This window comes from Micropterus dolomieu, linkage group LG09, assembly GCF_021292245.1.
Source record: "Micropterus dolomieu isolate WLL.071019.BEF.003 ecotype Adirondacks linkage group LG09, ASM2129224v1, whole genome shotgun sequence".
NCBI lineage: Eukaryota > Metazoa > Chordata > Actinopteri > Centrarchiformes > Centrarchidae > Micropterus > Micropterus dolomieu.
The window spans coordinates 261,535-288,098 of record NC_060158.1 but is presented as its reverse complement, the minus strand read 5'-3'; the positions used below and the strand labels follow the sequence as shown (position 1 = coordinate 288,098).

At 40.3% G+C, this 26,564-nt stretch overlaps 1 protein-coding gene across 1 annotated transcript; it reads left to right on the top strand.

The window, feature by feature from the left end:
* Nucleotides 1-24,281, top strand: LOC123976691 (protein MTSS 1-like). The gene is made up of 14 exons (XM_046059041.1): nucleotides 1-63; nucleotides 2,382-2,454; nucleotides 3,178-3,262; nucleotides 5,208-5,299; nucleotides 5,714-5,788; nucleotides 6,148-6,159; nucleotides 11,033-11,190; nucleotides 11,467-11,574; nucleotides 12,736-12,833; nucleotides 13,945-14,170; nucleotides 16,894-17,157; nucleotides 18,114-18,281; nucleotides 18,475-18,631; nucleotides 19,144-24,281. Exons 1-14 carry the CDS (start codon nucleotides 1-3, stop codon nucleotides 19,800-19,802), a joined length of 2,238 nt encoding a protein of 745 aa, XP_045914997.1. The 3' UTR covers nucleotides 19,803-24,281.
* The last annotated feature ends 2,283 nt before the right edge of the window (nucleotides 24,282-26,564 follow it).

Genomic DNA, 26,564 nt, shown 5'->3' with positions numbered 1-26,564 from the left:
ATGGTGACAGAGAGAGATGGTGTGAAGGAGGACTACAGGAAAACAGAAGAGATGGTGTTTGGAGTGAGAAAAGACTATGCCCAGAAGAAACGGTATAAAACTCTGACCTGGATGACTGAGAATCTTCATAGACAAAACTCAGAACAGCCGAGCCCCAAAGATATCTGTCCTGAAACTTTAAGGAAAACCTCAACATTTGCTTGAGGATTTTAGAAGAGAAAGAGACGCCATGATGCCTTTAAAAAGATTTAGACCTTGCGCTCTGTATTGACACCAGTGAATGCAATGAGAGCGCTCATGGAAGAAATCAAGTCCACAACTTCACTTGACCTGACAGTTGACAGGGCTGAAGGCCAACAAAAGATTTTCACGTGACATTAAATGATTCATCAATCCATGATCTTCCTCAGCCTCGGTCGACGAGTTGGAAAAAGTGCAACATCGTCAACTAGAGCCGGCGGACGCAAGAGGTTAACAGGAGTCCCGCTGTAGATAGAAGGTTTTGATTTATACTTAAACATCAGATTTCACCAACATTAAACAGATAAATCCAACGTGATCCGGCCGTGCTTTCACAATATTTCCAAGAGTGACAATTATTTATTATTTACTTTGTGATAAGAGTGAGGCGGGGAGGTCGTAGTATTGATAGGGATTCATTCTCTGCGATAAAGAGAGAGAGCTGAAGGTTTACAGAGGAGATGGTTTTGTAAGATAAGCTTCATGTTGTCTTCACTCTGAACTATCGGCATCAGAAACTTGAAGAAAACACAAGCGGCTGGTAAAAATGCTCAAGTAAAAGTTCTGATTTCACAATTTAACTTGAGTTAAACTAAACTATTATCTGCAAAAGGTAATTAAAATACTACTTTCCCCCCTGTAATGATAATTGTGATGCTTTAATGCTTAAACAGAATTTTGCTGTTATAGATGCTTAAGGTTTTAATTACTATACACAGTAAAGTACTGGTTCTTCATCTGAAACGTGAAAAGGGGCCACTAATAGACACATGGGGTAACAAGCCGAAAACAACTGAAACAATGGTTAATCTTTAACAGTGTGTTGTAAAAAATGTTGTATTTTAAAAGCTTATAATAGATTTTAAAGATATTAAAAGTAACTTTTCACTACATTTGTGTGACAGCTAGTTGAGTAAAAAGTACAGTATTCCCATCTTCCTTGTAACAAAGAAGTATAAATTAGCATGAAATGGATGCACTCAGGTAAAGTACCTTAAAGTACTATACTGGAGTAAAATGTACTTGCAACATTGTGGTTCTTGTTGCCTCTCTCTGTCTCTGCCAGAGCCCTTAATGCACAATTATAAATCTAGCTTAAGCCTTTACCTTGGGCTGCAAATCAATAAACGTGCAGCAGAGATTAAACTGCAATATCCAACAAGGAAGTAATATATCACCGCAATGATGGAGAGCGATTTTGGCATTTTACCTTTTTATTATTATTTATTTTTTAGCTCAGGCATTTTAGCCTAGCCATTTTCTGTCCTTTATAGTGTCAACATAAACATCTCAACAGCTGGTCTTTGAGTCCTTTACCAACAAGTCTATAAATGATCCATCCAGTCCACATAAACAGTCATACTATATCAAATAATTCTTAATTTTTAACATAACATGATACGTTTGTGCTGTGAGGAAGTGTAACTCTCACCTTATTAGCTGAAGAGACGAGAGGACAGGAAAGGAGAGACTGGGTGAGAGGAAGATGAAGAGGAGAAAGGAAGGAGGACATGTGGAAAGAGGGAAGAGCGGAGGAGAGAAAGAGGTGTCAGTGGTGCAATGCAGTGCTCACTACTCCACCCCAGACCCACACACACTCGGTTGTATACTATACGTGTGGGGACCCTTCATTGATATTATACACTCTGCAGCCTAAAAAAGTTAACCTTAAAGAGTAACTGAGTACACATGTACTGATATAAGAGATAGATAAAATAGAGAAAGTATAAGATGCAAAATCAAAAACTGTTGCATTATGTGAGGGTGGATTTGGTATAAAATTTATGTCCAAATTCAAAAGGCGCATGTGGTTATTGAAGGTCTTCATGAGTGTATTAACACAAACATTGGCGTGTTTGAGGTGTTTTTGGATCTCCAGGCTGACAGGCTGAGGTCTAGTGAACTTTCCCCCAGGAGGGAGTGTTCTGTCTGGGGGGTTGGGGATGACGACCATCTGGTCCCTTCGGGTGCCTGTGGAGCTTCTGCTGCACTAAGAATTAGCTCTCAAACAGGCTAGTTTCCACCCTGCTGGAGCGTCCTTGAGCAAGGGACACACACAGATGACCTCTGACCTCTCTGTTAATGTTGAGGAGTGGCAAAATGAAACTGTCTAATTATCTGGTCTTCTCTTACGTCAACAGATGGTTATCAAAACGTCTTTGGGCTGGTCTGTTCGTCCGTGGTCGTCTTATTTGCATGCAGCCAAAATCTCAGGTAGCGTTGATCAGGTTTTGACACAAGTTGCGGAGACAATAAATCTCCCTGGCATGTTCCAGCATGGCAGGACAGCTGCCTCTAAAACCAAAATGCTTGTGCAATATATGGCTCCGGGGATATGAAAGTGGCAGCGACGCTGGTGGAGAACAGCAGTGAGATGAAATATATTTATAATAAGTAACTTATTTTGCATTTGACTGACTATTCATCCGAGTGGCTTAATTAATGAGGGGTGTTCACCTTCGCTTCTCACCGGTGTAACTTACCCAGATCTCCTGATCATTAATGACAGAATAAAGAATGCTTCTGCTTATTTTATATAGACTGATGCCCAAGCTGGTTGTAATTATTTGCACAAATGCTGCATCACAAGTCCCTTGCTGGAAGTCCAGCGTTCAATAGGGAGATTGATGGTCATGAGGAGGTGGTTATCAGAGGCTTTTTTCCCTCTCGTTTGCAGTGATGAATAAGAAAATGAATCAAAACACATTTCTAATCCATCTTCCGCTGCTGCAGCCTGTACGTTTGTGTGAATCTCTTCTGTGAAAATGTTGCTCTTACCGACCTTGTCAGATTAAAAAGTGGCGCCGGGGGCTTATTCAGAAATGTCAGAAAAGTAATTTCAACATTTCATATGTACATGTTCTGGTTGGTTGTGTGAGTTTGCTGATGGATTTTAGTCCAATGAAGGCAACCTAAAGTTTGTCTGTTTTTTTTCAGGAGGGACCAGGGACATCGGTTCAGCCCTCACCAGGATGTGCATGAGGCACCGCAGCATCGAGGCCAAACTCCGCCAGTTTTCCATGTGAGTATCTGTGTGTGTGTGTGTGTGTGTGTGTGTGTGTGTGTATGTGTGTGTGTGCTGAACAGGTGTCTCCTCCCAGATCTCCATGGCAACCTGCTCCTCCTCCTTCCTCCTGCTGCTCTAAACACATTATTATGGCAAAAAATAACTGTCCTGATCAATTTTATTATTTATTTATGTGTTTCCATTATGGGTTTTAATCATTTGGAGGATAAAATTCTTTTTAATTTTGCGAAAACCCCTTCATCCTTCTCTTTGTGCCTTCCATTTTCACCTCATCTGCTGCCTCGTGAGGTTTTTTTATGCTCCTTATTGACTCATCTTGAAACTCATTTTCTGAGTCCTCCACGTCTCTCTTTCCACCTCCTGCTGCCGCATCCTTTTATCTACCTCATCTTACCCCCCTCAAGAGCTTGAAAACCTCACCCTGTCCTCCTCCTCCTCTGTCTTTCTTCTCTTCCTCCTGACCCAACTACTTTCTGCTCTTCTTTATCTCCCCCTCTCTGCATGAGTCCATTAACTCTCTCAGTATGGAGGGAAAGAGTCAGCCAGACTGAAATGAAAGGGTGAGACCTCCAGCGGAGTCAGTAAACAGAGATACAGTATAGCTGGACACATCTACGCATACAAACATCCATCCACTTTCCAGCACACACTGTATCCCAGACGCCCTTCACGCCGGCGTCGTCCTCCAGCTCCTCCTTGGGGATCCGTGGGCGTTCCCAGGCTAGTGGGATATAAAATCCCTCCGTTCTCCTCTTGGGATCACAATCCACAACACCAGCCTGAATCCAGTATGAAAAGAGATTTGGGCGCAATAATCTTATCCCATGTAGGTGTCATAGCAGAAGACGACCGACAGAGATTCACCTCTGTGCGTCAACAAACATGTGTTAAAGCATTTGTGTTTGCAGACACCTGCTGTAGTGCAGAACTGCGTGCGTGTCTGCTGTCTGCGTCCATTTTTAGACCGTATGTGGCGCTTCGGGGTCTAAGGTCACCTCAAGAGACCCCGACAGAATGTCACGCTGTGATTGGTTGGGTTTGGTGGAATTTAAGACATCATGATCATCTAATCTGACATAGTCGATTATTTTATTTGATCAAAAGAAAGTTAAAAGCTGACAATTTTGATAATAGATTAATCATTTGAGTAAATTATCAAGGAAAAATGGCGAAAATTTGCTTGTTCAAGGGATGAGTCTCAGTTTTTCTCTTTTTTTTTTTTTTTTTATTGCAAGCTGAATATCTTTGGTTTTTGGACTGTTAATTGGACAAACAAGACATTTGAAGAGGTCGACTTGGGCGCTCGGAAACGGAAATGGGCATTTTTAGAGACCCAAACAATTAATCGAGAAAATAATCTCCATATTAATCAATAATGAAAATAATTGTTAGTTGCTAATTAGTGACCCATCTTGCAAGAACTGTTTTGTCTGATCCTTGTATAAAGGTCAGCGCAGACACCCTGAGAAGGAATCTTATTGTGACTGCGTGTACTTGATCTGCAATCAGTCTTTCTGTTACTAAGGAGAGTTCAGGACTACAAGTGAGGTTTCTCTGCTGGTTTATCTTTCGGGGTTTAGCGTCTTTTCAGGAAACGATTAAAATTTATATTAGAAATCAGAGTATATCAACATTTTTAGTAAGAGACTCTTTACATACTTTCAAATAGTAACTTTTATCCCTGATGTTGTTTTAACAGTTCTGTCGGTAAGGAACCCCCCCACACACACACACACACACACATTTCCATTGCTTAAGGGAACATTGCATTTGTTCATATTAATTCCCTTAAGACTTTCATGCATGTCTAACCGCAACCCTTACTGTAACGCTAACCATAAACCAAGTCTCAAATGTTTGACTTCTGTCCCCAGAAGGGACCGCTCTAACAGTGTGTGTGTGTGTGTGTGTGTGTGTGTGTGTGTGTGTGTGTTCGCAGGGTGTTTCTGGACTGTCTGATCAACCCACTACAGGAGCAGATGGAGGAGTGGAAGAGAGTAGCCAACACTCTGGACAAAGACCACGCCAAAGGTACACAAACGTAGAAACACACCTACACTGCCACACAATGACAGAGAGTAGGAACTGCATACACAGTGAAGTTTAGAAAAGAGGGTTTGAAGTTTAAAAGCTCTTTTAAGCTGTTTAACAAACTCAATTACTAAGATGTTGGAGCCTCGGAAATGTATTTTTAAATTTTGTCGTGGGTAAATTAGTTTTGGTTAAGGCTATCTCACCAGCTAGCCTTAACCAGCAGTCTTTGCAGTCTGGTTAGTACATCTTTTTCTCATTCTTATGAATTTTACATGCCGTTATTTTTTTCCTCCACATAATTTCTGCGGTAATATTTTTAACAAGACGTGGGTCTATTTATGTGCCCATGAAGTTCCTCTGCATGCTTCACACGGTGTGTTCATCCGTCTGTATTTGTGTGTTTGTCTACAGAGTACAAGAAGGCCCGTCAGGAGATCAAGAAGAGGTCTTCAGACACTCTGAAGCTGCAGAAAAAAGCTAAGAAAGGTTTGTAATCTCTGGCCTGTCACTTTAATTCAAAATTATTATCAAGCTTTTTAATTTAGGCCTGACTCCTTAATGTGGGAGGAAAAAACAAATAGCTTCAAATTCCCACTGATGTTTGTAATAACACACTCTTTTAAATGAGTTGGAAGATGGGAATGGTTTGGTATGAGTCAGGCAGAATGAAATGACAGTGGTATTCATGATAATTAAATCACAAGTGGTACTTGCGTAATGTGACTTTATGAAGAGGACTCTATAAAGAGATGTGAGGATTAAAAAGTTAATTTCATGTTTTTCTTTTTCCTACACTCTGCCTCCTTCCCGTCCTGTGGTGTCCCATCATGCTCTGCTCTGTCCAGCTGATGTATTTGGTAAGTTATTTTACTATAGCAATAATATATGAAAGAGGGCATTTCTAACTCTGACTGGTTTTGACATTAATGCAGCAGGCGGTGAGATGAGCAGATTAGTTTCAACCTACCACTCTGTGTGTGAGAAGGTCTGCACACACTCCTGACACCTTCAGCGCTCTGACACACACATCTGCTTTTTCCTAATCATATCCAGGCCACTTGGGTCGGCTGAAATATGTTCCCACGTTGTTTAGATGTTTGTGTGTCTCCAAAAACCCGAAGCCTGAACACAACAAACAGCAGAGTCACACTAAACAAGAGTCTTCAAAGAAAAGACTGCTCGTTTTGTAAAACACGACACAACGTGACACAATCCAACACATCAGGGTAACTGAGGCGCGACAAAACTATTTGGATAACACTAGCTGATACAGCCCGAACAATCATCACAAATACAAAAGTCATTTTGCGATTTTTCTGGACAATATTGCGATTCGATTATAATGGAGCAAATAGTACTATGAGTCTACTTGCTAGATTATCAAGGAAACTGCGCAAAATACTGACATTTTGAAATGTGTTTTTCTCAACTTGAACAAAGTTAAACGATAAACAGTAATTCTAATAATAACAAGTAGAACGGATGTAAAACAGAAAAAGGAGGCGGCGCCCTGGCGTCGTGACTAAATCTACATCTGTCCACTGCAGACTATCCACAACCTGGAGGAGGAACTAGTATACATGAGTGCAGTAGTATAATATTATAACATTAAATAAAGAGTATAATGTTCAGTTAAAAGTATACTGTTAGTAGCCTAAAACAATAATATATTAATTACTATATTCATTATAATTTCATATAATGGTATATTATTTAACCACTAGTTGAATATTAAATCCAGTTACAGCTGTTTAATTCCTGTGGGTTGTTTTTATTTAATCCTTGTGCAAGAAAAATTATCTTGGTCTCTAATTTGTCAATGCTACGTACTAACTTATCAATATTCATTTTGTATAACATTTTTAAATTTTGATGTAGCATGTTAAACTTTTTTTAAATGTCCCGCTCCATCCAGGCTGTGATTGGTCGGTTGACGAAAAGTGACTGACAAGCACGTCGGCTTTATGAAAAGCTGAACATGTTGAACAACAAAAGGCACCAATACAGCTAACGTTAAATGGTCAGCAAGCCAAACCCAAACCTTCCTTATCTTCTCCCAGTTTTCTTCTGTCTTAACGCTTCAGCTGCAGACGACGTCTCTCTGTCACAGAGCGACCGGAGCACCGGTGGCGAGTCAGACTATGTTTTGAACGATTAGCGGCGTGGCGGGGAGGGGAGGGGGTTTACGGTAGGTTGTTGTCTTAAAAGTTACTGGCACACTGATTATGAAAATCTTTTTGATTGCACGTAGGCCTTGTTTTTAGAGGCACATGCGAGAGCCTGGTGTGGACGTGGATAATTAGCAAACTGCAGCGCACACAGAAGAGTGTGTCACACTCACTTTCTGTTTCATTAAATCGCACCCGTTTTGGTTTGTCCGTCAGGGAATACTGACAAGTTTATTTTTCAACCTTTGGCTCAAAAGTTATTTAATTTAATATTTATAAACAGAAAAATGCAGGAAACCTTCGCACCATGGTAGCGGCGTGGCTCTAGTTCATTGCAGACAGAATGCAAACATAAAAATGAGAGCTGTTGCGAGACGTCAAGTAAAAATTGTAAACCAGCCTTCGACTTGTCACGTTCAGAGTGACCGGCAGCTTGCAGAGGTGGGGGGGGTACATCTGTCAGTGTCATTGCTTTGCTCTACCCACTGAGCTGTAAAGAACCATAAATAAACACCAAAACAGTTCTCTGCTTTTAGAACAAATAGTTCTGGTTCACTGAAACAAACCTTATTATGATTGGAAACAACAGCTTGTTGTTCCTGCTGACAAAGGACTCGATGCCTTCCATCTGTAAAACAAATGGAACCTGGGATTGACCCCAGAGGAACCTCAGATGTGGTCGAGCGGCTTCGGCCCTCGGGCCCTTGCAGCCTGTTATTACTCCACGAGGGGAGATTCCCTCTGCAGTGGTATGAATGTCACGAGGGAGGAAATCTGGAATGAAATTGATGTAATTACAGAGGAAGGAAAGAAAGAGTTCCCTTTGCATAACTCTGAAAACAATTAAAGACATAAGTGGAAAAACTATTAAGACAGGGGACCTACTTTTAAATACTCTAAAGTAACCGGTTAGTCGACTTTCTGCAGTAATCCGATTTCTTAAAAATCATGTTGAAGGCTAATTCTGGTGTTTTTAAACCTGGGCCCTATTTTTACATATTTTAGGATCTAAATCACTAATAAGTACAAAAGGTTTTGGAAAAAATTCCAGAATTACAGCTAGCTACGATAAATGTATGTAGCATGTGTTAAAAAACATTTTGTGAGCCACGTTCAGGTGTAATGAAGACAACTTACTGTACATAGTACGGTTTAATGAGACTCAGCCGAGGAGATGCTGTGTGAACACCACATCTGAAAAATACTTCCTTTCTGGGGATGTTTAGCCTTCCTAGATCTACAGAGATTCACCAAGTGCCCAGACAAGATTATTGTTCTCCCCTCTATGCACGCTGGAAGAGTCTTTTGGTAATTGGTTCAAATCGACACATGTTGTGTGTCGTTGAAGCCACGTGCAACACCTTCTACAAAGAGCCAGTCTGTCTGTCTGTAATGAAACATAATAAAGATAATCTCAACCTTGGGGTACTTAACACATGTACAACAGCGCGTTATTATATCAGCTGCGCCAGGCAGTCGCCAAGCAGGCAGAGAGGAGAGACGGCGTCTGACCTAGAGATTCGGAGTCCTTGGCGATCACCTTTCGATTACTTTAGCTAAGCAATTGCCCCTATCAGGACCTGGGGAAACCTGTGTCACAGCACTTACAAATTATTCCTCTACATTGTGGATACTTGTATTCAAAATAAGTCAGAGTCTGACTAAAACTGAAGCTGACACTAAGTAGCCTCTCTGAAGGGGCAGATACTGTACGTGGTCGCCATTTGACGTTTGGTTTTAAGGGGGGTCACAGCGCCTGATTAATTGCCTGAACAATCTAACAATCTGTCAGATGGATTTCGGGCACATCATACATTTTGATCTGCTGTTGTCCGATCCGATTTTCCACATGACCGCTGTAAGAGAAACAGAAAAAGAGAGACACAAACGCAGCATGCGAGACTGATGTTGTCGAAATTCTGTGGGAAACCAGAAATTACATTCCCGTCCCTTGAAGAAAATCTCTTTCCTCTCTTTATCACTGGAGCCTCTGCTGCCTGGAAAAGTTCAGTCAGAAGTTCACGTCGATCGACCCGACCACAGAAGCCGGGCCTGAATCTCACGGGAGAGAAATAAAGAACTCTAATTGCATGTTTACGTCTGTCCTGAAGTACGATGAGATTACCAAATGATCATCTTAGAGAGGAAAAGAGTAAAGAGAGAAAAGAGTTGTTTAATGTCCAGCTGTCCATATACATATAGAAATAAGCAGACATTCTTTAAAGGGTTGGTACCCCTGCAACTTCCTGGGTCCATGGAGGTCCACTAGACGACAGGAGAGTCATCAGTCACTTCAATTTTCAATTCTCTTATCACGTACGATACATAAATCAAAACCTATCTGGTACAAATCTACAGCGTGACTCCTGTTAACCCCTGGTGTGAAGGATGAATTCAGCTTTAGAGGCAGAACATGAGGAAAAGAGGAGTTCAAACATTTGATCAGGGTTAAAAATTTAACAGAATCCTCTTACAAAACCTTTCACAAAAGCATCTTATGTAATTTAAACCAAGTGTTTTGTAATCAAACGTCTTTAGATAATCGATGACCTCACCATTAATGTGTGGTGTGTGTTAGTCGGATGCCAGCAGTTGTGTTTCCGGGCGGGGCGGCCTGACAGATCGCTGGTTTTAGAGAGAAAACTCTTTAAATCTTTAATGTGGGTTAATGGTTTGTGGGAGGCTCTAACTATTGTTTTGAAGCGATCGAGTGTTTGCGTTCTCAGAACAGGCCGTTCCCTCTGGAACTAAAGTTCTATTTAGGCGGAACTGAAGTGAATATACGATTTCACAGATAATAATCGGTCTGTGGCTCTCTTTGGTTTGCCCGGAGCTACAAGCCTGCTGCCTCTTAATTTCTCTTTCTGTCTTTCTCGACCACTATCTGGGGTTCTGATGCACTGCACTAGATAACAATTCTGTAATATCACATAAAGCTGCTTCGTTCACCTTAAGGTCAAGTCTTTGTTATTGGAGAAGATAAGAAATAACTCACTTTTAATATTTTGGTGGTCATTTCACTATTTTAAATGTATTTTAAATGAGCACTTTCTGCTTCGACAGACTTGCTTTCATGAATCCTTTGCTGTTGTTTTCTAATTCTTTGTGTGTGTGTTATAGCACTTGGTCCTGGACTTTTAAATGTCCTTTTTTTTTAATCCTTTTGTTCTCTTTAATGGTTTCTTTTTGAAAGAATGTTCTCTTGACCGTATCATTTAAGAGACTATGAAAAACTTAATTTTTAATTAAATAATAAAGTATTTTCTGTGAAATTCATGCAAGTACAGCTGACATTTTGTCCATTTGTCAGTTGACAAATGAATTAGCAACACATTTTATTCAATTCAATAAGCGTTTTAAGTCTTTTTTAAAAGCATAACGTTTTGAATTGTGAGGATCTGCTTCTTGTCTTTGTCATACATAGTAGTTAACTGAATATCTTTGGGTCGGTTGGCTTTTTTCACTTTTGAGATATTTCAAATTAACGTTAATCAGTTAACTGAGAAGATAATCCATTTTTATGGAAGTGCGTGCGTGTGTGTGTGTGTGTGTGTGTCTGCAGGCCGCGGGGACCTCCAGCCTCAGCTGGACAGCGCCATGCAGGATGTCAGTGATAAATACCTGCTGCTGGAGGAGACGGAGAAGCAGGCGGTGAGGAAGGCGCTGGTGGAGGAGAGGAGTCGCTTCTGCTGCTTCGTCTCCATGCTGAAGCCTGTCGTGGTCAGTCACACATCCATTCATCCAAACCACTGATTAAATAAAAGAACAGCAGCTCTGTTAAAAGCAACAATTTATCTTTTGAGAAAACAGCCGCCCCCTTGTATACCTGAACGGCGGTCTTACAAAGTTTGTACTTTCCACATTAATAGAGGTCAGCAGCTGTGGTCGGGTTTAAAATCTTTCCTACACTGTGATCAGAACATACACCGCTTCTCCAAAACACCACTTCAGCGCTGTAGCTCAAGCATTAAAGCTCTGGCCTGTTGTGTGTGTCAGGAGGAGGAGATGTCCATGCTGGGGGAGATCACTCACCTCCAGACTCTGACAGACGACCTGAAGACGCTCACTATGGACCCTCACAAGCTGCCCGCCTCCAGCGAGCAGGTACAACTCCCTGAACCAGACACAACTCCTAAAACTGTTTGGTTTTAATGCTTTACTGCTCAATCAGATCCCTCATGATGCTGATTGATTCAGTGCATATCTTAGACTTGATAAATTTTACCTTAGGTGGTTTTATAAAGTCTTCTGAGAACCAAACAACACACTATACCCAACATATCTTTGTTAAATCAACTATAAACTGCTGCTGTCTCATAAATCCTGTATTGGATGAGCTTTAGTAAAAAGGCGCAACCTTGGTGAGGCTTAATACCCACCGAGAACAAGCTTGACTTATTGAATGTGAACACAGCTTTTGATGGCTTAACGTAACCTCACTGCCCAACTATATCCTCAGTTGAGGTTACCACCCCTCCCTTGCTGAGAACAGGCTGGGAAAGACCCTGCCTACCGCTCCTGAGCTGTCTGATGGTTTGCCAGAACCTCTTTGAGGCCAACCAAACTTGCAGACGACCTACTAAACTCAAACAAAAAATGTTTGTTCTGAGACCATACCTGTCTTCTGATCCAGGAAACAGACAGCTGTCAGGGCTTGACTGCAGACCACAGACTCATACTGGGGACACCACTTTTTGAAATGGCCGATTTTGTCCCCAGCACTTTTAGAAAGCATAATTGTTAAAACGTTCTAAAAATGTCAACTAAACAAATGAAATTGCTTTGAGAAAGGTGTATTTGCACAAAAAGAAAACACGCAATGCAATTTAAATATAGAAAATACAAATGTGCATTATCCTAAAAAAGCTGAAAAACCTAAGATGAAAAAAAAAAGCTACTGTTTTATCATTATATTCTGATTATATCTGATTATATACCTGAATTTTGTGTTTCCCTTTACAGAAGTAAAGACATTTCCACCATACATTGGTGCAGAAAATCTCTCCAGAATGCAGGAAATTAAGAGATTAATTTTCAAAATCTCCCTCCTCATATTTCAGCACTGAATATTTCTTCAATATAGTGTTCTCGTCTTTTTCTCGTGACCCAAGTGAATCGTCACACCCCTATTCTGAGCCCTTATGTCCCCACCACTTTTCAACACAAAGTGACGCCCTTGCATAGACCGTAACAGGGGGGTTACATAGATTTTAAAGTATTGCACATATCCTGAAGACGACGACGACTCCTCCTTTCTCTCGCCAGGTAATCTTAGACCTGAAGGGCTCCGAGTGCACCTGGTCCTACCAAACTCCACCCTCATCACCGAGCACCACCGTTTCCAGGAAGTCAAGCATGTGCAGGTTGGTTACCATGCCCATAACAAACCTCCCGAACAAGCTGAGAGTCTAATCTTTGATCCTGCCTTTACTCTGCTGCCTCCATGTGGTCCAGAGGTAGAACTGCAGCTTTTAATGGGACCTTAAATCACTGAATAGCTCATTTCTGATTAGTTTAAGGGTCTTTAAAGAGGATGAAGTATTGTTATGTTGTCCTTTTACGACTGTTGTGTCCAGATGAGGATTATTCAAGTGGTTTCTTCATAGCAGGAGGGATCATAAGAGGGTCAGTGCATTTGGTCTGGTTCCCAAAACCCAGTCCTTTAAAGCTCACTGTGGTCTGGCAGGACTCAGTAAGCATCGGCTTGGGTTACAGACCTTTTCTGATTTTCACATAGGAAAGACACAGAGGCTGTTTTTAAACTTTTGTCAAAACTCTCTGAGTTAAAGGGGGGAGAAAACGGTTTCTCAGTAATTCAGAGATGAGAAATAGTTTGTTGAGTTTATGAGTGAGACGATAATGATTAGTCTTAATTCTAAAGTTTGGAGAGGCAGCAGGTCATATCATCCAAAACTCTTTGCCTTATATGTCGCTGCTCAGCTCGGCCACAGTAGATTCTATTTCAGATTTAAATGTCCTGTAAACTTGGCTCAAGTTTCGGGTTGTCAAATGAAAAACCAGACAACCAGGTGGGAGGCACATAGGTTAAGGCTGGGAGACTGAACATCTGTGCCTGTAGTATGTTTGCATTGTCTGTTTATTCTTTGATAGAAAATGTATATATTGTGCTGTGTGGTAGATTTAGTCAAATTGAGAAATGGTTATAACTGGTTTATGTTCATCAAATTAAAACTAATAAATGTTAAATAAATCTTTGTACTCCAAATGGCATCAAACCATTTACCACTTGAGTGTTTTTGTAGATTTAAAGTCAAAGTGAAGTGTAATTTGAGTGTTTGATATGTTGACTGTAAAGCTGAGTAGCGTTTATCATTTATGACGCCAAGTTGCCGTGTCACTGTGTTAAAGGGAAAGTTCATCCAAATTATAGAAAGTATAATTTTAACAGTTGAATTGTGAGTCTCGTTGCATTTATCTTGCTTTCTGACATCTCCTCCCCTCTCCGTCCTACAGCAGCCTGAACAGCGTGAACAGCAGCGACTCTCGCTCCAGCGGCTCACACTGCCACTCCCCCACCTCCCATTTCCGTTACCGTGCCTCCTCCTCCTCTTCCTCCTCAGTGCTCCCCCAGCAGACGCCGCCCCGCCTATCCTCAGTCTCCTCCCACGACTCTGGCTTCATCTCCCAGGACGCCTTCCAGTCCAAATCCCCCTCACCCATGCCTCCGGAGAGCTCGCAGGTAAGGAGCATGTGCAGAGATTGAAAACAGATACGAAGAAACACACTGAGAAATAGTTATTGGCAAGCGGAGAAACTTGAAAAGAACTCCGATAAGGGTATAATAATGTACACACTGTACATTATTCACTATGTTCTGTTGCACTCTTCTTCCTCCAGTGAGGTCAGAACATCCTCCAGGTTGCTTTTATACTGTGCATTCATTAGCTCACAGGGTGCAGCCAGTGCTCGCTTATTCCCTTCAGGGTTTCCTTTCCTAAGCAAGACAAATGTCTTGTTTTGTCAAACCAACAGTCCAAAACCCAAAGATATTTAGTTTACAATTATATAAAACAAAGAAAAGCAGCACATCCTCACATTGTAGAAACTGAAACCAGAAAAATAAAAATGAAACTATTAATTGATCACAATAGTTGCCGACTAATTTTCTCTCAATTAACTTAACTCTAACCCAAATGTAAAATAAATATACATATAATCAGAGGTATTTTCCCGTTGCAAGAGTAAGATATTTATTGAAAAGTCTAATTTAGGTTTGTCTATCTCATTCTTTAAGAGAGATTCATAGGTGAGGTGTACACTCAGGGGACATTCAAGCGCTCTCCCGGTTCTGAGATGTTCAAAGCATTACAAGCCTCCCCTCTGATTTAACTTCACCTCATCACTAAAACAAAACCCAAGTTTTAGCTTCTAAGCAAAGACATCGGACGAAAATACATTTTGGGAGCTTTGGACACCTACAAAACAACCCAGGACAAAATTCCAAGTTGTAATTTTCCAGGACGTTATCCCCTGACTGCAAAACTGGATTAAAGAAATTCAGGGTTGTGTTTTTTTTTTTACATTCTCGTGACATATTGCTTTCCCTAACCCATAACCCTCAATTCTAAAACCTAGTCTTAATCCTCAAACAGCCCTTTGAAGAAGAGGGTACCCAAGATATTACTTTCCAGGTCCTTGCATTAAAGCACAAGCTCACGCAAACACAACATTGCTAACTAAACACTAACCAAAACCCTAGTCTAGTCCCAAAACTTATATATGTCCACAAAACGTCACTGTGTTGACTTATGTCAACTCAAATGTCTGATTTGGTGAAGTTCAGTGTGTAAATATAAATGTACTACTCACTACTTTAGATATTCTTAAAAGTCTTATGAAATATCACAGCCCTCAGCTTCTCATTCCACCTGCTGAACCTGCCTCTGCTTCATTTATCCCTCCTTCTTCTTCTTCGTAACAGCTGCTTGTTCTGTCTGTAGTTCACGCTCACACCTGCTAATCCTTCTGCTGTTATTTACACTAACCTTTGTCACGCTTCTTCTGCTTTCCTGTCTGTTTTCTTGCATCCTGCTAATTGCTCACTCTTTGTGTGTGTGTGTGCGCGCTCTGCATGGCGGTGCTGCAGTCGTGTGTCTCTCCTTTACCTTCTCAGTCTGTCAGTGAGGCGCCTTCCTCTTCCTCCTCTTCCTCCCCTTCACACTGCGAGCCGCGCTCTGGGTTACAACAGGTGAACATCTACACGTGAAAACAAACACACACACACACTCGCACGTCTGTGAGGTTACTGGTTCGGTGATACCGGCGTCACACGGTGTTACTTTGTGTTTGGAGGTACCACATGGAGCTTTTAAATAATCAATCGATGCTTTGTTTGCTTGTTTTTAACAGTTTTTTACTGTTGTAAGGCATTTGTCATTCAGCGTAAAATACAAAGAAAGGCAAAGGTTGGGCTTCAGTGGCATTTTATCTGATCCACTTTTTTAAAATCCCTTATCAAAGAGAATTTCTAGAGATGTCCTGAGCTGATCTTAAGGATCGTTAACAAGGCAGATTTGGATAATGGATCAGTCCGATCATTTCTTTACTGTGTTTGTCCACCTCAGCCTGCTTGTGTTGCAAAGCTGCAGATCTAGTTACTTTTAAACTTCATTTTTCATCAGTTACATGAAAAAATGCAAATAATACTTTCATGAATCAGTATTTTAAGGTGAACTGGGAGACGTGATCAGCCACTGTGGATTATTTATCTGGAAAAGACTGACCAATCTGTTAATCTGACTTGCTTTTGTACGGTTTCTCTCACATATGATCGTTGGCTGAGTACAGACACTGGTTTGCAGGGATCACTTAAATCAGACAGCCAACGTTTTAATTGCAGAAGTAACATAAGTTGCAGTTAATATAATCTGCCACTTTTGGCATTTGTTATTTTAACCAACCAAGGCGACGGACTAAAAATGAGAAGCTGCTGCCTAAATGTTTTCTTCATTGCTCTTCTTTGATAATTAAAAACACACAAAGACATGGAGAGGTTAAAGGTTTAATTAGAGATTTGTTTGCATGAAAATTTAGCAAATCTTGAGTATTTTGATGACCTGGTTCTGGTCTTGTGTGAAGTTTCCTTCTCCTTTCTCGCACCATCTGAGTTAGGCTTAGGTTATAATTAAGCTTCACAGACAACTGGTTGGGGTTAAGTTAAGGTTTAAGGTTACTTAGAAGATGGGGACACTTGCATATAACACCAGGTTCAAAGTGGAACCGCTTACTGGAACCCAACCCGAGCAGAGGCTGACATATTTCTATTATAAAAGATTGCTGAGCTCCTGCTGCGACATGTAGCACCTCCACCTGCACTCATGTGCATTATGTTTTCACATCATAACAGTCATCTTTAATTTTTGAATTTGTTTTTCTGCCTCTCCCTCATCCACTCACCTTCAGTTGTCAAATGGTTTTGACCATCACGCTGCCCTCTGTCTGCACGGAGTGGTACTGCAGGCCCAGGACACCCACCTCCATCTGCCATACTTCACCTACTCCTCCTCCTCCTCCACCACCACTTCTCCCATCTCCTCGCCCTCCTATTCGTATGTTTCTCCCACGGGGTCGTGGCCTCGGTCAGGCTCCAGCCAATCAGGGGAGTTCCTGCCTCTCAGCCCCTCAGGGCTTGGAATGATCCCTTCATCCAGAATCCCGTCCTGGAAGGTTTGATCCTCATTCTCCCTGATGTCCTCCTCCTTCACTTCTTTGATCCTTCTCTCATCTTTCACCCCCTTTTTTTTCCTTACTTCTTTTGATTTTGTTAATGTCCTTTCATCTTATGCTCGCAGTGTCTTTCCTTCTTCTTTTGAAGTCACTTTGGAACAAACACTTCAAGGATTCATTGTATTAGTCTGCCATTTTGTTTCGAATTCCCTCAACAGCTTCTCAGCTTCATAATTTACAAGCAGACCTCTACTATGATACGTTTGACTTAATTTCTCCAGTTATTTTACAATATTGTCAGATTTTGGCTGCAGATTAGATCCAAGCTGCTGCTTTTTAAAACCACGTTTTGAAAACAAATTGAACTGAAGGAAAATTAAACAGAAAATTATTACGTAAAAAAATCTAATATTTGCTGACTGCAGCTTTTAAAATGCAAAAGTGTGCTTTATTTTGTTGCTCATTATGTAAAATAAATACTAGGTAGTATGAATTCCCTAAATTGGGCACGGTACCAATTTGGGATAATTGTGTCATTGTCTACATTTTATAAAATAAGTTAATCCAGTAATCGTCAATCAATTAATGACTCATTAGTAGCAACAACATTTATTTAACTTTTCTTAGTCTTGTATTAATCCATTGATTAGTGTTTTTATCATTTAGTCTATAAAATGTTAAAATAACTTGATTAGAGTTTACAAACCGCTTTGACAGACAAAGCAAAAGAGGGAATATAACAAAACAAGATAAAGTTAAGATAAAGTAAGAAGACAAAAGACACAAGACTTCCACATAAAAGCAAGTTTATAAGATTTTAAGGAGTGATTATTGAAAATTCCCATTAAAAGTTACAAAACCCAAAACAAAGACCCCCAAAGTGAATCAATTTCAACTGCTGTGTCACGGAGAAAAGTGTGACGCTGCCTTGTTTTGGATCATGTCTGTCTGAATAGGACTGGGCCAAACCAGGCCCATACGAGCAGCCAGTGGTCAACACCCTCAAGAGGAGCAAGGACAGGAGAGAAACTGCAGAGCCCGGCAGCCACCAGGGCCCTGACGTCACCACGCCAGGGGAGGAACCACAAGGGGTTAAAGGAAGCCACTCTTTGACATCACCCAAGGTCAGATGGTGTTTTCAAAACGGACCAAATGTAAAACACAGGTCATGAGACTTACTGGCAGCTTTTTAATTGGACAGGTTTTTGGTAGTGTGTCAGTTCCAATGGTATATATTCTAAATTAATTGTGCTGTCAAATTGGTAAATCAAAGCAAACTAAAAATGTAAATACATGCGTGCTTGTTGACCCCAGCAGGAGGACAGGGAGGCCCATGAGGAGCTGGCCAGGGCTCTGGCCCGAGGGCTCCAGCTGGACATCCACGGCTCCAGCAGAGACTCTCTGCAGGGCTCCAGCGGCTACAGCAGCCAGACCAACACACCCTGCTGCTCAGAGGACACCATCCCCTCACAAGGTGCGCACACATCACGGGCCCATCAAATGTTTTATTGCCATGTAACAAATAGTTTTTATACCATTTACTTTCGTAAAAGGTGCTGAGCTCATAGAGCAGTGCGCCAAATGCATTAAATCCTTAGGAACAAATCAGAAAAGGGCACTTTCCACTGTGAGAAACGGGTCCGATATCCTGCTACAGTGTGCCCACACAGGAGGCCAAGTGTTGGCAGAGCAGCAACAGCTTCAGTCCTCCATCTGTGGTTTACAGGAGGCATTCAGGCATTTTGACAGCACTCAGAGACCAACACATAATCACTGTAATTACAAGCGTTAAACAGGAAAAAAGGAGAGTTGAAGTGTAAAAAATATTAAGTGGCCTTCGTAGACAGCTGGATTGATTAGAAGCGTATCTGTTCTGTCAGACGTGGACAAAAAACATGGCTGAAACGCCTCCAGTGTTAACACGCCGTTAGATGTGTTGTGCTGAACTTGAGAATACTGAAGAGTAGTGTTTTCTGTTCCCCATAGTATCAGACTGTGACTACTACTCTGTGGGAGTGGATCAGGAAGGCGAGCAGCAGCAGCCGGCATCAGATTTTGACAAATCCTCCACCATCCCCAGAAACAGCGACATCAGTCAGTCCTACCGCCGCATGTTCCAGTCCAAACGCCCTGCCTCCACTGCTGGGCTGCCCTCCAACCCCTCTGCCATAATCACCCCGGGGGTCGCCACCATCCGACGGACACCGTCCTCCAAACCCAACTTGCGGCGGCCGTCTGGGGGCCTTAGCTTGGGCCCCATCCCCATCAAGCCCCCCATGATTCCAGTCAAGACCCCCACTGTGCCTGAACATCCCGGTTTCCCAAGCAGGGCAGCATCAGAGGACGGCAACACACAACGAACCCCGCTCAGCCCCCCGACCACACTGTTGTCACCTGGAAACAGCGGGCCGTTGTCACAGAGGTCAGGCTCCTGGGAGACCCAGCACCTGGGCGAGGGGTCAGATCCTCCGACCCCACCCCCGCAGCCCAGCGGTCGGGCGTCAGAGTGGGAGCGCCAGCCTCTCCCGGAGCTTTTAGAGGAGACAGAATATAGCGAGGTGGAGGACTTTCTGGTGGCTATCCGACGAGGCGTCAGGCTCAAGAGGACGGCGACCAATGATCGATCGGCACCAAGTATTCACTAGACTAGAAGGGTTGGTTTGAGCCATTTTGTGTCCCTCGTTGAATTTAAACAAATATGCTCTTGAAGGGACACAAAATTGTTATTATTAAGTAAACGCAAACGGGAGCTATGACATAAAAACCATTTGAAGAAGATAGGAAGTTGCCCAGAGAGTCTGATCAAGAAACAAAACATTGAATCATGGTGAAGTTAGTTGAAAACTTGGCACCATCACCTTTTGGCCAAAGAGAAATTCTTTAAATGAGGGTTAACGACCACTAACCCTGATGCTGATCCGAGATCATTTCCCCTGGGCAACTTCAGTATAGAAGAGAAAAGATGTGAAAGGACATTGTCAAACACGAGCAAGTTGTACAAGGTCATTCTTGTAGCAGAAACGACTTAAATGAAACATTAAGTAAATGTGTTTAGTATTGATAAGAGACCGATGATGTAGGAAATTCTGGAAGAGATAACAGTAAGCTGGAAGGAATGATGAGTATTTTCAAAAGATCAAATTATTATTTGTATGTACATATTTATATTTTGATGCGTTTGTGCATTTTTATTCGTCAAACGCTCCTTTTACATCCCCGTAGTGTCCCATTTCCACTAAAAAAGGTGCCAAAAGCCTGTGTGCTGAATTTTACTTAAATATGCTCTATTTAATTGAATTTATGCTGATTTTTATTTTGTCTGAAATGAAAGAAAAATTGAGCTTCTACTCGAGCTAAAATACTTTGTATATGTAGGGTAGCGTATTGAAGAATGCTGTGTAACCATTCGCAACTAAAGATTTTTAGTTGTTACAGTTACTTATACGATTAATAGATCGACCTGCATGTTCTTAAAAGTGTGCCCCAGTATAAACAATCATTTTGGCTTTTAAATTAGATTTATAACACAGTTAAACCCATAATATCCAAGCAGTGGATCGGGAACTGTGGACGCCTAAAACTTGCGAGATTAAGTCTGCTGTTAGCTTTACAAAACAACAACCTGTCTTTGATTGTCCGAACTGAGCGTCAAAGATATTGTGGGTAGAGATTTATTTTTGGAATTCGGTTTAATTATTGCATTTTGTATTTATTTTCTGTAAAGCACTTTCGATCACTGATAGCTACTCTAACTAATCAAAGTACTCTTGCAGACAGACATGATCTGCAACTTTGTTGGCCTCCAGATTCGCCAACCCCTCTGCCGCTGTTCAACTTTTAACATGTTGCTAATCTACCAACTATAAAGCAACTGAGTAATGTTGTGTTAGCATAGACATCCAAGTCCATGGTAGTCATAGAAGTTGCTATTACAGGTTCCGTGTTACTACTTAGCTACAGTTATTGGAGTAATGTGGATTAGTGTGTTGTAGTGAAGCCAGTGTGCTGATGGTGAGTTGTACTTAGATGGCACAGATGCAAACGGTTGCGGACGAGTCGGAGCATCAGTATTGGGACGGTGTGCTGCGGTTACCTGAATTGTATTCATTCTATTGTTATTCTGGTAACAGCTTCTCAAATGTGAGCGTTTGCTGCTGCAATTTCTAGACCTAATGATTGAGAAGATAAATGGCAGATTAAATAAATAACGAGAATTACTTTTAGTATTTGATCTGCTAAAATGAATATTCAGAGACTGTTGGTTCACTGTCCCAATACATGAATGGAAAATGACCCAGAGGCGCCACTGTAAAGTGTAAATTTGGAAAGAGAACAGCTGATTCAGTACGACCTGATCTGGAATCTAGCTTGCTTTAGTCCTAATCTGTCTGTGTTTACTAGCCATCAAACACTAACTGTCCAGTTACAGCTGTTTTTCAGGTGGTTTAACACACCCTATGGCGGCCATGTTGGAGGTCTTTAGCTCTCTAATTGATGTTTTACACATTCCCAAGTGCGACGATGTCACAGCTAGCTAACAGTTAGCTAATTAGCAATATACCTTAAACTCGTAATTTAGACAATAGCCAACAACCACTTGTGGAAGCTAGCTTTGTAGCACAACAACAAATCAGTGTGAGAATATTACTGAACATTTCTACAGATGAGATTTCAGCTTGCTTTTGGAAAGCTAAATCTTTACTGTGTAGACAAAAACATTAATTTTCAAGTTTGATGTTTAGCTAATTATTAGCTAAACATCAGTATTTTGTTTAATGTAATTTGGACACTAGCTAAGGTGCAATTCTTAACAGATGCTTGCACTGTAGCGTAAGAACAAATCAGTGTGAGAATATTACTGAACATTTCTACAGATGAGATTTCAGCTTGCTTTTGGAAAGCTAAATCTTCACTGTGTAGACAAAAACATTAATTTTCAAGTTTGATGTTTAGCTAATTATTAGCTAAACATCAGTATTTTGTTTAATGTAATTTGGACACTAGCTAAGGTGCAATTCTTAACAGATGCTTGCACTGTAGCGTAAGAACAAATCAGTGTGAGAATATTACTGAACATTTCTACAGATGAGATTTCAGCTTGCTTTTGGAAAGCTAAATCTTCACTGTGTAGACAAAAACATTAATTTTCAAGTTTGATGTTTAGCTAATTATTAGCTAAACATCAGTATTTTGTTTAATGTAATTTGGACACTAGCTAAGGTGCAATTCTTAACAGATGCTTGCACTGTAGCGTAAGAACAAATCAGTGTGAGAATATTACTGAACATTTCTACAGATGAGATTTCAGCTTGCTTTTGGAAAGCTAAATCTTCACTGTGTAGACAAAAACATTAATTTTCAAGTTTGATGTTTAGCTAATTATTAGCTAAACATCAGTATTTTGTTTAATGTAATTTGGACACTAGCTAAGGTGCAATTCTTAACAGATGCTTGCACTGTAGCGTAAGAACAAATCAGTGTGAGAATATTACTGAACATTTCTACAGATGAGATTTCAGCTTGCTTTTGGAAAGCTAAATCTTCACTGTGTAGACAAAAACATTAATTTTCAAGTTTGATGTTTAGCTAATTATTAGCTAAACATCAGTATTTTGTTTAATGTAATTTGGACACTAGCTAAGGTGCAATTCTTAACAGATGCTTGCACTGTAGCGCAAGAACAAATCATACTTCTTAGTTTTTACTGAACATTTCTACTGGAACATGACAACAAGGTGCTTCAGCTAGCAGAGAGCCAAATCTCCACCACCCTCCATTATGGTGCCAGAAAGCACTAATACATTTGTGACCCAACTGAAAATCCTCTGTTAACTGTGGTTAAACTGACAGATACAACAGAACACAAGTGCACGCTGCTGTGCACTGATATCCATGTACAACCGCAACAAATATGTAAACCTGTAATAGCTTGTAATTACTAAATGTCGGACAGCCCGATGAGTTAAAAATTTAACTTGTGTTAGTGGGTAAGTAACGAAACAAGTGGAAATAGACAAAACTTCCCTGTTGCTACTAAATATTTTTATAGTGTCCTCACAAGTCAAATTATTTATGTATTTATTCATTTAAATGTTTGCATTTTATTTGTGGCTTTACACATTTCTAAACTTTCTAAAGCATATTAACAAATATTTAATATGCATGTCTTTTTTTTTAGTTAAAGAAAATATTTAATGGTCTGCTTTTTTCCTACCGGAACTAATGTTTTTCCTCAGTTGGTCATTTTTGATGCCGTCCATCATCTAATCTAGTTTCCCTAAAGGGATCATTAGTGTTTAATTTTCCAGTGCAGGTTAGCGAATACAATAATGTAGCTGATGCGATAACAAGCGTATGAAGCTGAATGTTCGAGCCTGTGAGGACTCCGTAAATGTTATGAAGATCTGAGTAACGCTAACGCACACGCTGAGGATTAGAAAAGTGACCATTTGGAATCATGTCCACAGCAGAAAATCATTTTGTGTCAAACATTTTTAGAAAAATCTTATCATTGTAGAAGTTGCATCAGAATTCACTTGTCTAGTCCTCAGCGTGTGCGGAGGCCATTTGTCCCTGAGCTGTATGTAACAGCAGCTGTCAGTGTGCCCTTTAATGTTTAGCCTTTAATTTGAGTAAAGTTGCCAAATTCCCTACAGTATATGCAAAATGATGCCCCGGGTTTCTTTCTTTTATTGTAAAATTTACTTCAGAACGTGCATTTCGCAGGTGAATGTCACCAGTTTGGGTGAAATTGGCTTTATCTCCACATACATTTACAAAATAACTTACTGAAATTAAATTGTACCTTTTCCTACACCTGATGTTAAAGTGGGGAATATCTGATTTTGGTATTTAGGGTAACTGGACACTTCAGTCACTCAGTGTCTCATCCTGTAAATGTGTTACAGGAACACACTGAATGGTAGGCAGGTGCTTAGCAATAAAAAACATGATTTGAAATGACTAAGAAAGGAGTCATTTTGGTTTGTACAGACTTTAAAAAAACAAGAAGAGACCTTTTGACTTTGAAGTGTTTGTTAGTTTGCAGCTAAGGCTGAGCAATATGGCCAAAAATGTTATCACGATAAATGTCCAATCATTATTTCTTTTAAGTTTAAGGCTGATTTTTGCTCCTGAGTGAAAATTGAAGAAACCAGATCTGCGGTTACTCTTTTCTTTGTGTGTCAAACACTTGATGCCAAACAGTGGATCACTTCACAAAGCTAAGGTGGAAGATTCAAAACAATTATAATAAAATATTTTTTCCAGTCCCTTTTCCTCATTAAAATATATCTTTTATTCAAATCAAGTAAACATTTATTGACGATATATTGAACATTTGTTATATTGTTATTGAGGAAAATTATATTGTGATAATAATCATTATTGGTTTATTGCCCAGCCCCATTTTCAGCCTCCTAACTTCATTCATTTTCCAAAAGTCACTACAAAGACTGCCCATAATCTGGTCAGATTGTTTTTTCCACATTCTTCCTGTAAATGTATAAGCCACTGAGTGATTGAAAAGTCCAGCTTCAAAGAGATATTCCTCTCAGGCTTTTATTCCTTAAAATTTCATTACCTACCTTTTCCCACCGCTCAGCCAAGACAAATATTATTAAAACCTGAGAGCAACACAGAGTTAGGGTAGCTAAAATCAATAACCAGCCTCGACTTGACCTAATTGGCAGAAGGGATTCAGGAAAACAATGAGTGTAAGTACAGTTATAAATCCTCAAAGAACCAAAAATGTTCTAATTTAATTATGCGCACGTGATGCTCTTTAGCATCTAGTTTGTTGTCCTTCTTAAAATTAATTTGTTCCTCTAATGTGTGTGGCCAAAAGGTTGGAAAATTAATAATTTGACACCAGGGAAACATGGATGAACAATTTGCTTTAGGCAGGACCTGCTCTGATCCTTAAAGTTATATCAAATACATCATTATTTATTAATGGTACAGAGACAACTTTATAATAAAACGTAGCGGCTGACAATAGCAGTAGTGAAATATTCCTTGACGGTGTACTTTTTTTTTTGTTTGTTTGTTTTGTCAAGCCTGTCCTGGATTTTTGGGGCCCATGTAATACTGGCATTTGTGGAAAAAGACTCAAAGGACAATGGAATCATTTTAAATCTAGAAATCATCACGACTTAAATACATTAATGACTGCTTAACATGACTTAAGTGATTGACTTTTTTTGTAATTTTTAGCTGGTATACTAATAAAGTTTCCTTTTGTTTTACATTATTATATCAAAACAGCACATGAATGTAAAAAATGTTAACTGTCAACTGAGGAGATGAAATTTCCCACCAGCCAACAGTTACAGCTAAGAGACAGATACAGTCATATTTGCTCGTAAACCTTTGATTTTTGCTGAAAAAAAAATAACCACCTAAACAATTAACAGGTTTTCTTGGATTTCTCAGCATATACAAGATACTTCAATACCCAGAAGGTATCAGACATGTACTGCTGTGACACAGGCCTGTCTGTGATATTAGAAGTAACAGCAATCCTTTTTTAATTATTATTACTGGGCTGACCTGATTCTTTACCTGTACCTTACCTTTAATGTTCTGTTTCTGAATACTGTCTCCTATTTTATGTATACCAGCTGTTTTGGCTAAATAAAATTGTAGCATACGATGTGCATCTGATGACTTAAGGACACTTGTGGTTTGTGTTTTCATACTGTCTACGATACCACTGATTTTTTCCCCTACAATTACATTTTCGATTAAGTTTGACTTTAAGTCGAGGCTTGGTAAAAATAGATTAGAGTTTAACTTTGGTCCACCAGCTAGAAATTGCAGTGAAGACGTTTTGTCCCTTAATAAATGTTAATATACAGTGGGTGCGGAAAGTATTCAGACCCCTTAAAATTTTTCACTCTTTGTTTCATTGCAGCCATTTTCCAAAAATCAAAAAAGTTCATTTTATTTCTCAGTAATGTACACTCAGCACCCCATCTTGACAGATGCAAATTTATTAAAAAAGAAAAACTGAAATATCACATGGTCATAAGTATTCAGACCCTTTGCTCAGTATTTAGTAGAAGCACCCTTTTGATCTAATACAGCCATGAGTCGTTTTGGGAAAGATGCAACAAGTTTTTCACATCTGGATTTGGGTATCCTCTGCCATTCCTCCTTGCAGATCCTCTCCAGTTCTGTCAGGTTGGATGGTAAACGTTGGTGGACAGCCATTTTCAGGTCTCTCCAGAGATGCTCAATTGGGTTTAAGTCAGGGCTCTGGCTGGGCCATTCAAGAACAGCCACGGAGTTGTTGTGAAGCCACTCCTTCGTTATTTTAGCGGCGCGCTTAGGGTCATTGTCTTGTTGGAAGGTAAACCTTCGGCCCAGTCTGAGGTCCAGAGCACTCTGGAAAAGGTTTTCGTCCA

What these genes read in the sequence shown, in the direction of transcription:
- LOC123976691 (XM_046059041.1), top strand. Translation starts at nt 1, where the DNA reads ATGGTGACAGAGAGAGATGGTGTGAAGGAGGACTACAGGAAAACAGAA. An exon ending in AAACTCCGCCAGTTTTCCAT is followed by an intron (nt 3,263 to 5,207) that starts GTGAGTATCTGT and finishes GTGTGTTCGCAG; the next exon opens with GGTGTTTCTGGACTGTCTGA. An exon ending in CCAGAATCCCGTCCTGGAAG is followed by an intron (nt 17,158 to 18,113) that starts GTTTGATCCTCA and finishes CTGTCTGAATAG; the next exon opens with GACTGGGCCAAACCAGGCCC.